The sequence below is a fragment of the Nicotiana sylvestris genome, chromosome 12, assembly GCF_000393655.2.
Source record: "Nicotiana sylvestris chromosome 12, ASM39365v2, whole genome shotgun sequence".
NCBI classification, from domain to species: domain Eukaryota; kingdom Viridiplantae; phylum Streptophyta; class Magnoliopsida; order Solanales; family Solanaceae; genus Nicotiana; species Nicotiana sylvestris.
The window spans coordinates 60,727,155-60,740,149 of NC_091068.1; the positions used below are offsets into that span (position 1 = coordinate 60,727,155).

Consider the following 12,995-nt stretch of genomic DNA (forward strand, 5'->3'; position numbering starts at 1 on the left):
CTGCGCATTCTACGCGTATCTGTTCATCATCGGCTATACGCTTCCTCTTCCTTCCTTGGCGGAGGACTTCTGCTGCTATTATGGCATCTATCCGGCCCAGCTCTTCCCGTACATCTATAAGCTTTTCATTATGCTTATCAAGTACGCAGAGCTAGCAAACTGTGGGATCTCTCTCCGTCATCTGCTTCATCTCTTCACCCCAAGTTTTCACAAGGATACGATGATACACCTTCACCACCGAGGGACCAAATGGCTAGTGGTAAAGATGGACGCTAAAAAATCATCATTTTTGGGTTAACTTCTTCTATGTCAAGACAGAAAATGTGGTGTCGAACCCCAACGAATTTCCCAAGGAGTGGAACTTTGCTCATAAGTATTTTCGTGAACCGGCTATTTATTGTTTCTCTTTGGTGACTTAACCAATATTCCTCTCTTCGTTTTTCTTTATATGCAGCCAAGAAGTTTCTTCCTTCATTGGTCGCCGATATTCGTGACTGGGTGAGCCAAATTTTACCTCACATGGTGGGGATTCGTGTGTGGTTGCAGTTCAACAAGAAGTTTGGTCGTAAGCCTTCTTCAATCGGTGTGTCATCTTTTTCGACCTTCATATCATTTTTTCTCTTTTCCCTTTCTATTTTTTTTATGTCTTCCTTTATTGATAGATCGGAGGGGTTCAAGGAGGCCGAGGTCTCCTACTCCTACTTTTCATTAGTCAGGTTCTTTGACCAGGCCTCTAATTGCCACGATTGCAGGCAAATCCGTTCAGACTACTATTCCTTCTCGGACCCCAGCCTTGCATAGATCTAGCCGCCAGGCTACTGTACCACTAGCGGATATTCTGGCTTCCTCAGTGTTTCATTTAGTGGATGAGTCATCACATAGTGAGGAGGAAGAGGCTCCATTCAAAAGGCAAAAAATAGAGGTTGACGGCAAAACGACTGAGAACAAAGGGCCCACAGGGGCTGATCCCGGCCTGACCACAGTTGTGTTTGAGGGCAGCACGATTTTGGATGAGGAGACTGTGGTCCCTTCAAATATGGTGGTTGCTTCTTTATCAGAGATTGCCGTGGAAAGAAAAGGGTGAACAGAGGCGATCGAGGTCATTCCGGGGAGCGAACCGTCGACGTTAGAGCGACTCAGCATTCCTTCCTCCGCCGAAGAGAAGAAAAAAGCTGTGGCTGTAGATGATGATGACTCTAGTTCCGACGTCTACCCCGAAGAGGAGATAATATTTGATGAGGGGTTTACTCGGATCGAGGTGAGAACGGATGGATCTTCTCGTTCAATAGCCATCCCTCTGGATTGCAACCTGCTGACCAACACAGAGAGTGTGGTCCCCTCTTTGCTCTGGTACCGAGAACAGGACTCTTCAGTCGTTTAAGGACGCCGATATGTCGTTGAGCATATCTGGAATGGCTTTGCATGTGAGTTCTTGTTTTTGTTCCTTTGACTTTTCTCCTTTTTATTCGTACTGACTTTTTTCAGCTCTTTTCTCCTTAGACTCTTATTTTCGAGATCGAGAGCACCCACCGAGAGGAGAAGCGGAAGGCGATTTTCAAGAAGATGGTTTTGAAGTATCACAGGTATCGTGACAAGTACCATGTGATGTGTGCCTGGCTTAGTGCGGATGGTAATTTCCAGTTCCTTAGAGACGAGTTGGGGCAGAAGGACGATAAGCTTGTGAGGGTCATCAACAAATGCAGTGAGCTCGAGGGATTGCTTAGAGTAAATGAGGATGAGCTTGAGGTGAGCAAAGAGGTTGTAGCTGGGTATGTCGACCTTCAAGCTCAAGTGGCGTCTTTGCGGGCTGAGCTTGAGCAGAGCTCGATCAGAGTTAATGGCTTGACTAACGAGTTAATCGAGAAAGTGGCAGAGTTGGAGAAGGCCAAGGAGGCCAGGATGACGGCTATGGTGAAGGTGGCGACATTGGAGGAAGGCATTCACGTGCTTAGATCTGAACGGGCGAATGAGGCAAAAACGGATGTGCTGAGAAAGGCACGGCTTGATGAGTGAATTGGTGGGCTCGAGAGAGATCTTTCGAGCCTTAGTGATCAAGTTGCCACTCTTGAGGTCGAGAAGGCGCGACTGTTGGCCTGACTGTCCTCCTCTCATACTTCTACTTTCCCCGACGTTCCTCGGCTCTTATACGAGATGTGGATCCACGTTGAGGCTCAGCTGGACATATATAGGAATTTGATAATAGGGGGGGGGAAGGTTTCTAAGGTCGATTTCGAGGATACCCACGTTAAGGTACGTGACGCTAGGATTGACTGCGGTTATGATCCTGCTATGTCGGGGAGTGGCGATGGTGAAGATGATTTGGACGGGCTTGAATCAGATGCTTGGTATAATGACGAGTATCTCGATGGCGGGGGCGATGATAGAGATGGCGCAGCCGGGCAGGACGGTGAAGGCGGGGGCGGCGTGGAGTAGTGTTTTGTACTTAGTTTTTTTGTTTTTCTTCTTTTTGTTTTTTTGTGTGGGGGCGTCTTTCTGGACCTTTGTAAGATATCTCTTTTTTTAGAATGGAATGATCACAACCTTTTGTTGTATGTTATTGGGCCTTCTTTTTTTCTTCGAATGTTTTTCTTCAAAAGAATTGTGTTGGTATGCGCTATTTCGAACATGGTCAAGTGTATCTTTTATTGAGTTTGGGTGAAGTCCCATGTCATCATACTTAACTCAAGACGAAGTTGTAAATCGAACTCAAGTCAGGTTGAGTGTGAGTTGTATTCGAGTGTGGTCAAATATGATTCTTTATTAATTCGATTGAGGTCGAATGCACTAATTCAAACGAGGTCGAATATTTAGTTAATTTGAACGAGAGCCAAATATGATTATATTCGAACGAGGTCGAATGCTGACTCGATTGATTCGACCAAGGTCGAATGTCAATTCTCAGTTGATTCGAACGAGGTCAAATGTGAGTCGATTCGAGTGAGGTCGAGTGTCGATTCTTAATTGATTAGAACGAGGTCGAATGTGAGTTGATTCGAGCGAGGTCGAATATTGACTCTTAGTTGATTCGAACGAGGTCGAATGTGAGTTGATTCGAGTAAGGTCGAATGTTGACTCTTAGTTAATTCGAACAAGGTCGAATGTGAGTCGATTCGAGCGAGGTCGAATGTTGACTCTTAGTTGATTCGAACGAGGTCGAATGTGAGTCGATTCGAGCGAGGTCAAATATTGACTCTTAGTTGATTCGAATGAGGTCGAATGTGAGTTGATTCGAGCGAGGTTGAATGGGAGTTGATTCAAGCAAGGTCGAATGTGATTCCATTCGAGCGAGGTCGAATGTTGACTCTTAGTTGATTCGAACGAGGTCGAATATGAGTTGATTCGAGCGAGGTCGAATGGGAGTCGATTTGAGTGAGGTTGAATATTGACTCTTTTGATCCGAACGAGGTCGGACGTGGTGCATTGGTTGGTGCAGAGTTAAAACTTGGTGGAGACAGGCCAACATCATGTGTTTATATGTTTTGCTTTCATTTATATATCAAAGTTTACATGTTTTTCGGGATGGTATTCCAGTCCCAGTCTATCTAGTCTCTTTATTGTTCGGCCTAAATAAGTATTCAAGGGGTCGAACAATGAACTTGCCAACTTGTAATCTACCCTGATCGAACTTTTAAACTTTGAGATGTCCTCCTTTTCGCCTCGTTAAAAACCTCCCCGAGAAAACCTAGTTGGGACAAAACTCGGGTGAGGGAAAAAGAGTATGGCTCGCAGAACATCTTTTCCTAGAAGTTGAAGTACTTAAGGTGGGCGATGTTCTAGTTGTTTGGTAATAACTTCTCCTCCATTATTTCTAGTTGGAATGACCCTTTGCATGCTGCTGTCGTGGTCTTGTATGGGCCGTCCAAATTAGTCCCTAGTTTTCCTTCTCGTGGGTCCTTGCTCGCCTGTGTTTTAGCTTTGAGTACATAGTCCCCTACTTTGAGCGGTCTGACCTTGGATTTTTATTGTAATATCCCTCTGCTTGTTGTTTCTGAGCGACCATCCTTATGTAAGCCATGTCTCTTTGCTCTTCGACCTCGTCGAGGTCTTGCCTCCTACTTTCATCATTAGTGGTCTACTCTCGTGTGAATATCTCAGGCTTGGTTCTCCGACCTTGACCGGCATCACTGCATCAGTCCTATAGACTAGCGAATATGGTGTCTCTCCTGTGCTCATTTTCGGTGCTGTGCGGTATGCCCATAGCACTTCCGGCAGCATTTTGGCCACAGTCCCTTGGCTTTCTCGAGCTTCTTTTTCATGATGTTCAATATTGACTTGTTGGAGGACTCCGCTTGACTGTTGCCCGTAGGGTGATATGGTGTGGAGAGTATTTTTTTGATGTGCCATTTTTCAAAGAACTTAGCGATCTTTTTCCCAGTGATTTAGGCCCAGTTGTCACAACTAATTTCTTTGGGGATGCCGAAGCGGCATATGATATTCCTCCATATGAATGTGATGACTTCTTCCTCGCGTATTTGGGCGAATGAACCTGCTTCCACCCACTTGGAAAAATAGTTAGTTAAAGCTTAAAAAAATCGTACATTACCTTGTGAACAACATCATTTATCGTATCATTGAATTTTCTCCTAACTTTTCGCACTGATGGGTGGAATGGGTCGACATTCAGTTTGTGTGTCGCTATCTCCTTTGGGATGCCCGGCATGTCTGCATGGGAAAAAGCAAACATGTCTACGTTATCTTTTAAAAACTGGCAAAATTTACCTGGTTCTTGGAGTTTGTGGCCAATGAAGGCTTTCTTGTTGTGGTCGTTATCATCGAGCAGGACGGGGTCGAGGTCTTCTATGGTTGACCCTATGGCTTCTACGATCTCGGGGTCTCTAATGACGCATTTCCCCTCATCTCCATCTGACCCCGACTTCGTTAATTGCCATGGCTCCTCGACCTTGCCTTTCAGTTGTTGGTGTATGTGTAGTGTTGGGAAATGCGATAGCATTTCCAGTCACTGCATTGCTTTCCTCGGATGCTGAATACTCCTAGGGGGTAGGAAATTTTATGACTTGATATAAGCTGGAGGGGACGACTTTCATGGAGTGTATCCAAGGTCGACTTATGATGGCGTTGTACGTCGTATCCTAGTCCATGACATGGAACATGGTCTGCAAAGTTATGCCACCGGCCAATATGGGCAGTGTGATTTCTCCGGATGTCTGCTCAACTACATTGTTAAAACTTGTTAGTGTGATGCAACGTGGCACTATCTTGTCCTCGAGCTTCATTTGGGTGAGAAATCGAGGGTGGATGATGCACGCGCCGCTCCCGTCATCGACCATAATACATTTTACATCATTATCAAAATGCGTAAAGTAATGACAAGAGCGTCATAGTGAGGAAAAACCAAACTGTGGGTATCCGACTTATCGAAGATGATACTTTCTTCGAGTTTGTCATACCATTCATGAGTGATTGACCGTTTGAGTTTGTGGGTGGTGTGAACTTCACGCTGTTGATTGATGCATCGTCGCCCCCTCCGATGATCATTTGAATGGTTCGAACTAGGAAAGGTGGTTTGGGCGGTCCCTGGTATTATTCATGTCCACGAGCGAAGTTGGCCCTCCCTCGATCACTTATCAGTTCTTTCAAGTGCCCTTAATGAAGCATGTTCATGACCTCTTGTCTTAAGGCGATAAAATACTCGATTTTGTGGCCTCGTTCCTGGTGGAACTTGTAGAGGACATTTGAGTTTCTAGTGCACGGGTCGGACCTCATCTTCTGTGGCCACTTTACTTTTGCGCCGAGCTTCTCCAGTGCGTAAACTATTTCTGAGGGGGAAACACAGAAACTGTGAGTAGATAATAAGGAGGCATACCTCTCTCATTCCATTGAGTTCCGTTCTTGGCCTAAAAGGGCCTTCGTCGTGTCGGGGAGGCGGCATGAGGGTGCCTCGGCTGTAAGGCTGATATCTTTCCCGGTTAGGTAAGGGTCCTAATAGATCTCTCTTGTTATTGTATCTCCAGTCCTTCTTGGATTCGGCTTGTACCGAAGTTAATCGTTGAATTGGCCCATTTAGATCATCTTCGTCAGCTCGAACCTTGGCACAATAAGCATTGTGTATCTTGTCCCAAGTGTTTGGGTGATATTTCATGAGGTGGCTCAGCAGATTCCTCGGTGCCCTCGAACCGCTTCTGTTTAGCCCGTTATGAAAGGCTACCACGACCATTCCTTCCGATATGTTTGGTAAGGTCATCCTTACTCAGTTAAATCGAGCAAGGGAGTCCCTGAGTCCTTCTCCAGGTGACTATTTTATGGCAAATATTTCATTTACTCTCGCTTCCGCCTTCTTTACTCCGGCATGGGTTGTTACGAACTTATATCCATTTCCTCGAATGTTTTGATCGAACATGCGGGTAGCTGTGAATACCAAGTCAATGCACCCCCGGTGAGGGTTTCGGTGAAATTCTTCAGTAAGATGGAGGATACTTGCTCTTTGGCGAGATCATTGCCTTTCACTGCGGTGACATAATAAGTCACAGGATCTTCAGGGTCCGTTGTGCCGTCGTATATTTTCAGGTATGATGATATTTTGAAAGTATTAGGTATGGCATGCGGTGCAGCTTCATCGCTCTATGGCTGCTCAACAAACCGACCGGCGTCCCTTTTTTATAGAACTTTGGGGCACCCGGTATTTTGTCTACCCTTTCTTGGTGCTCTTTCATTTGATTCCGGAACATTTTGTTCTCGTTCTCCATTTCCTACATTTTCTTCAAAATGGCTGCGAGGGTGTCATTACCTGTATCATTAGCATTGTGAGTAATACCTGTTATGGGGGGGGGGGGCTGCTCGTCAGTTGCCGGTGCAATGCCGACCCTTGCCTCTTCTCTGCTCGGCCTTTGAGCGAGCTTGTCGAGGAATCCAGTTAGCGTGTTTGTCAACCACGCCTCGAGTAGCTTTTTCACTGCCGGTGGTGCCTCTTCTGTTGTGGATGTAGAGTCCCCTTTACTGTGCGAGGTCGTGCTGCTACCGTGAGGTGAGGGCGAGCAGTTTCGCCTAGGAAAGGTATTTGGTGTTATATCTTCGCCCTCCATTTCATCCATTTCATTGATGATGCGGAGGAGGTTGGTGGTAAGGTCGGCTATCGCCTTCCTCTTTTCCTCTCCGTTACCTGCCATGTTAGATTTATGCACACAAGGAAGTATAGGGTTTTTGCAAAGTTTTTTTTATCTAGAAGAGACTAAAATTTTAACTAGAAAATCCCCACAGGCGGCGCCAAATTATTTAACCAAAAATGTCAAACCTTTTTGTTAAACCAATTAAATAAGAAAATAATGAGTAAATCCTAGTTACACATAATAAATCCTAGATCTGAAATCGGTTTATACAAATAAGGTAGAATCGTATTTAAACCAATTTAATGCAATGAGTATTAAATGGCACTGTTATAAGTGTGTGGGGGAAGAATGATAAACAATAAATATATTAAATGACAATAAATATAAATAGAGAGAATGATTCACCCAAATATTGAATGAGGTAGATGATTCTTCTTTCTGACAATGATGTAAGACAAACAAACATGGGAATATAGGGAACTTTCTCGGATCTGATGAGAGAAAGTGTGAGATGAACAACCAATCGAATCTTTGCAAAAAGACAATATTTGTAATTTTTCTTGAGAGTCAACTTTTCATGAGAGATCTTATCATATAAAATATTACTTGCCTCTTTCTTGTTTCTGCCTTTTCCTTTATATGAAACCTATCCCTTACCTAACACGAAATACAAGTGTAGAGAATATTCAATAGAATATTCCCCTAAAATATCTTGCTATGAAACTAGTCGATATGGCCGACCTGAGTCTCCGACCTCAACCAGGATTACTCGGCTCACCAAAGGGTTCCTTCTATCTCCAGTACGACGTAGGTCTAATCGGCTCTTAGTAATTTGCCTTTGAGCAAAATTCCCTTGATCAAATTTCGACCCAGTATTACTTTTCTTTGTTTTTCGCTGTTCTATCTCTCATTCTCAATTATCACACGCACAAAGCACAGACAATAATGAAAAGTTGAAAGCTACAAGCACCCCTTGCCCTTTCTTTGCCACTCGTTTATGGGTCTTTGTTTCAACTTTGACTTGTTTAATTATTTATAAGCATTTCTTGAAACACTTATGGTAAGGTAAGGCTATGCCTATTGGCTATTACCCTATAAAGGTAGGAGAGAGAGACGATGCAATATTTCTTTTTGAACAATTCCTTCTTTACCTACTCCTTTAATACCAGTAATTCATTCTTCTAAAGATCAAAAAATAAATAAATGTTTATCCATTACCCTATAGTATAGGGCTTATACTATAGTAGTAAGTCCCCTTTTTAAAGCCCTAGAAATCAAACCCCACTCCCCAGACTTTGCTTTCTTTCTCAGTAATAACAAGTCACAAGACACTATTTTTACATACATATCTTTTTGACAGTTGCCACTTTACTGGTCTATAATGGAGTCTTGTTTGTCAGTGAATGAATGGCTGTAAAGACCAAGTCAGTCTTCTACTTTTTACATCTTTATCTCTCCTTCACTGCTATGCTCAATTAGAAATAATGGATTGATTCTTGCTCCAAATTTGATGTCTTTATCTTGGTTTCATTTTTAACTACATATCCCTCCCCAAAACCATCACACTCGTTTTCTTTTTCTTTCTTGGAGTTTTTTCATATCTTGATACGACTACATTTTCTGCTTCCTACTTGTAGTAGCAATCAAACTTTAATTTCACACCAAAAGACAAAGAAACTGTCATCTTTAATCTTTGTCTTCCTACTGCGGTTCTCCTCTTCAGTATCAGACTTTGCATATTTTGAAACTTACAGTTAAGTATCTTTTCCCCCTTTAAAATCGTTTTTAGATTTGAACTTGGGAACTCTAATTAAGTGGAAATATTTTAGATAAATCATTTTGCTATCGTTCTCTTTTAGCCTAGTGAATTATTGGATTTTACTTTTCATTTTATTTGGCAAAATTCTTTTCCCTTTTCAGATTTTGGTTGGTCCAGTCCAGTCCAGCAGATAAGCTACTTTAAATTCAATCATTAGACTCCAGCCGACAGTGCTTAAATTATTATTTACTATAAAAAGTAAAAGTTTTTTGATCATATATTATTGGTTAAGGGTGTGCTTAATTTACAGCTGAAATAGCTTTTCAAGATTCTCGTAGTCCCTATTTTGACACGTATTGTGGTTGAGAATTTTATCTACAAGCTAAGTTCCTTTTTGCTGTGGATTCTTCTTTTGTTTCATCAGTGCTAAGAAAAAGATTTAGCTTTCTCAACTTCCTGGAGTTACTTGACTAGATATATATTACTCCTTTTTATATTAGTTCGCTGTATATGTATGAAAATAAATTGGATTATAGTATTAATGTTGGGTGATGTTGAAGTAGGTGGGGATGAGCATGAAAATGAGGTTTTGATTCTTGGCGTTAGGGACAAGATAAAGACACTTTGTAACTTTGCAATTAGAGTGTGGTTAGTGGAAGGCAATTTTGATTAAAGTTAATTTCAAGTGTGTGATCGATGGAATCATCATCCTCATCCTCATCCTCGTCTAAGAGGGCAAAAGCACCTGGCAATATTGCTCAAGTAGCTCATTGCTTGGTTGATGGATGTAATGCAGACCTTAGCCAATGCAGAGAGTATCACCGCCGCCATAAAGTTTGTGAGGTCCATTCAAAGACTGCCAAAGTCACCATTGGGGGTCGAGACCAACGCTTCTGTCAGCAATGCAGCAGGTAATGCCTTTATTTGAACAACTCACAAGTTTAAAAGGGGTGCCGCTATGGGCAGGGTCCGGGAAAGGGCCGGACCATAAGAGTTTATTGCACGTAGCCTTACCATGCATTTCTGCAAGAAGCTGTTTCCACGGCTTGAACACCTTCTGGTCACATAACAACAACAAACAACTCACAAGTTTAATGCATTCAACCAAGGAATCACTATTAATAACAAGCCCAGGTTTGAATGCATTAGGGCTGAAAATGTTCAATCCCTGGACGACACATAAATTAGAAGAATTAAGTCTGTTTATTTGTGTCTTGATAGAATGATAATGTTCTTTTTTCCACTGTTAGAATTGTGTTCTTGACCCTTAGTACGCCACATAGTTAGGAAGATGGTAACTCAAGAGGTGTCTAGACTGGATTAGAAGGTATTCAAGATAGTGAGCTAAAATTAGGATTAACCCTGTTAAAAGAGACTCAGGATCAGCTTAACAAGTTCTGGCATGTAAGAGGATTACCGGTGTTTGACAAGTCGGAGATTTTTACCCTTTATGATGTGATGATTACTTACAAGAAATAATCTGCTTTATCAGCCAATATAGAATATAAGTTGCTCTTGAGTCCTGTCCAAGTTGATTCTCTGCTTGTTTGTTTTTCAGATTCAGATAGTAACTTAGAAAGTTGAAGCTCTGACTATAAGGTTCTCTATACAATTGTCCCATCCCTGATAACATTTATGATTGGAATTGATTTATGTTGCAGTGTTTATCTCGATCTGATGGTTCCTTTTGTAGGTTTCATTCCTTGGTAGAATTTGATGATGGAAAGAGAAGCTGTCGGAAACGTTTGGATGGACATAACAGGCGTCGAAGGAAACCTCAGCCAGATTCTATGGCCAAAACTTCTGGATTACTTTTTACTGGCCAGCAAGGTTAGGGTCATTCCTTAATAATCAGAATGCTTTTCTAAATAAAAGGAAACATGAGTGCTTTTTCCCACCTTATTCTTAGAAATTGGCTACCATTATTTTTACATACCCTTAGTTTTTTATGTTGATTCAAAGAAAACTCAACTGATTTATTTGTAGGGACGAAACTTCTGTCATTTAGCAGTCAACAAATTTTTCCAAGTGCAGCTGCATGGGCTGGCGTAGTCAAAACGGACAGCGAAATGGTATTATACAACAACCAATCGCATATAAATTGCATGGACAATCAAAACTCGTTCCCTGATTCTTCAGCTCGTAGCTACAAAGGAGGAAATCAATTCCAGTTCATGCAAGGCAGTGACCGTAGTCTCCCTGAAGCTTCAATCTGCCAGCCACTTGTTGATCATCCCAATTCTGCAGTAGCAGCAGCAGTTCCTAGCAGCGGACAAAAGATCTTCTCCAGTGGATTGAACGAAATTGTGGACTCTGATCGTGCTCTCTCTCTTCTGTCATCAGCACCCGCTGTAACTAGGGAGATTGGTTTTAGTCACATGGTGCAGCAGCCTGCCACTATCCCCCGGCCCCAGTCACAATCTGTCGTTCATAGCCTGCACTATGGTGGTCTAAGCCAGTACCCTTTTGCTCAAGATTTCAATAGCCAACCTCAAGATTCTGCTGCAGATTCACATGTTAGCAACAACAGCTCTCTGCATTTCCATGATATGTTACAAAATGGAGCAGATGGATCATCTACAAGTGGTGGCTGTCAGCAAACACTAGCCTTTATGTGGGACTAAATACTCAGGATATCTAAATTTGGTCTCTGTTAACATCAAGAAAATTCCTTCCAAGCAAATGTTATTCCCATTAAGAATGTTTAGCTTCTAATTAGCGACATAATTTCTTCTCTAAAAGGGTCGAATGTCAGTAAGATCCTATCATGAAGTTATTTGTGACAAAGGTTGACTTTTGTGTGAAATATGAGTTGACCATTTTATATTCCCCTGACCATTTTATATTCCCTTCGTTATGTTTCTCGCTTGTCGTATACTTTTATTCTCTCAATTTTGATGCGGAATTTTGCATCCTATTCCATAAACTTTCTGACACTAGAAGTGGAGCCAAAATTTGAACTTTAGGGATTCTAATATTGATATCACATGTTAGTAACAGATGGTTACGTATAATTAGTTTTTAAGTGGCATATAAAACTCATATTGTTAGCGTATAATTTTTTTTTCTTCCTTTTTGTGATAAGTACCTGATGTTGGGCATATTTCTATATGTTTTGATGTTACTTTACCCATGTTTTAACTGCTTTTTGGTGCTATTTGGTGTTAAAAATGCCCAATATGTATTAATTATTAGTTTTATGACTAATTAAGTTATGTGTGATGATTTAGGATGTTTGGAATGCAAAAATATGAAGAAGAGATGCTCCAACTAGAGGAGAAGAGGGTAGATGCGTCGCATCCAACTTTGGAAAGAAGGCTAGTTGATGCACCCTTAGCAGTGAAGTCGGGCCATAGCTTCCGCCTTAGCATCCGCACCTGGGCACATCAGAGATGGAGGAAAGCATTCATCCTAGCATGTGAAGCTGAAGAAGTGGAAGCTGAGCATCTACCTAGCATCAATCCCTGAAACTGAGTCGGATTAGGAAAAGGAAAACTTTGGCCCACGATTTTTGTATGCAATATATAGGCCAAAACGCCCCTTTTAGGTCATCTAACACACTTTTGGACAGAAATTTAACCTAGGGAGAGCAAGGAGCCGCCATGGAGGTCGGGTTTCATCTTTTCTTCCACCAAACTTAGTATTTATTATGTTTCTTTGTATGATTTGTTGTTTTGCTACCATGTCAATGCGGAACTTAAACTTCACGTTCTAGGGTTGTGGTTCTTTCATGACTATTGTTATTCGGACATTGATTTTGCCTTCTTGATTTATCATATTAGTTTATTTATTCAATCCTGCTCTTAATTATTTAATTGCTTGATCATCAATTAAATACTATCTACGAATCTAGAATTGAACTCGAAAGTGGGAATTCTAGATTGCATATAGGATTGAGTAAAGCAAGTTCTTGAACCTGGGCATCGAGGAACGGGCTCGCGGTTAGGATAGACATATACCTAATTGCCTTGCTTGGTTGATTTACAGGAATTATAAATGCATTCTTGTTGATGCTAACTCTATAGACATATATGCGTTAGGTTGGCTTGAATAGGCGAGTAAGAACTCGATAGATTCTTATGAGTAACATTAACCCTGTCAACCAATAAGCTGGATAATCAGTTGGTCAATTCGATTGAAGAATACAATAGGATTGTTAGATAGCCAATAAC

The 12,995-nt window shown here is 41.8% G+C and overlaps 1 protein-coding gene across 4 annotated transcripts; it reads left to right on the forward strand.

Annotated features, from left to right (window-relative positions):
* Positions 1-8,151: 8,151 nt before the first annotated feature.
* LOC104216055 (squamosa promoter-binding-like protein 16) lies at positions 8,152-11,649 on the forward strand. 4 transcript variants are annotated; one of them, XM_009766012.2, is made up of 4 exons: positions 8,152-8,817; positions 9,387-9,734; positions 10,517-10,653; positions 10,810-11,649. In XM_009766012.2, exons 2-4 carry the CDS (start codon positions 9,520-9,522, stop codon positions 11,445-11,447), a joined length of 990 nt encoding a protein of 329 aa, XP_009764314.1. In that variant the 5' UTR covers positions 8,152-8,817; positions 9,387-9,519; the 3' UTR covers positions 11,448-11,649. The 4 variants fall into 4 exon arrangements, with proteins under 4 accessions (XP_009764314.1, XP_009764317.1, XP_009764315.1 ...); XM_009766015.2 differs by having other exon boundaries at positions 8,152-8,488; positions 9,384-9,734; XM_009766013.2 differs by having other exon boundaries at positions 8,152-8,488.
* Positions 11,650-12,995: the final 1,346 nt, after the last annotated feature.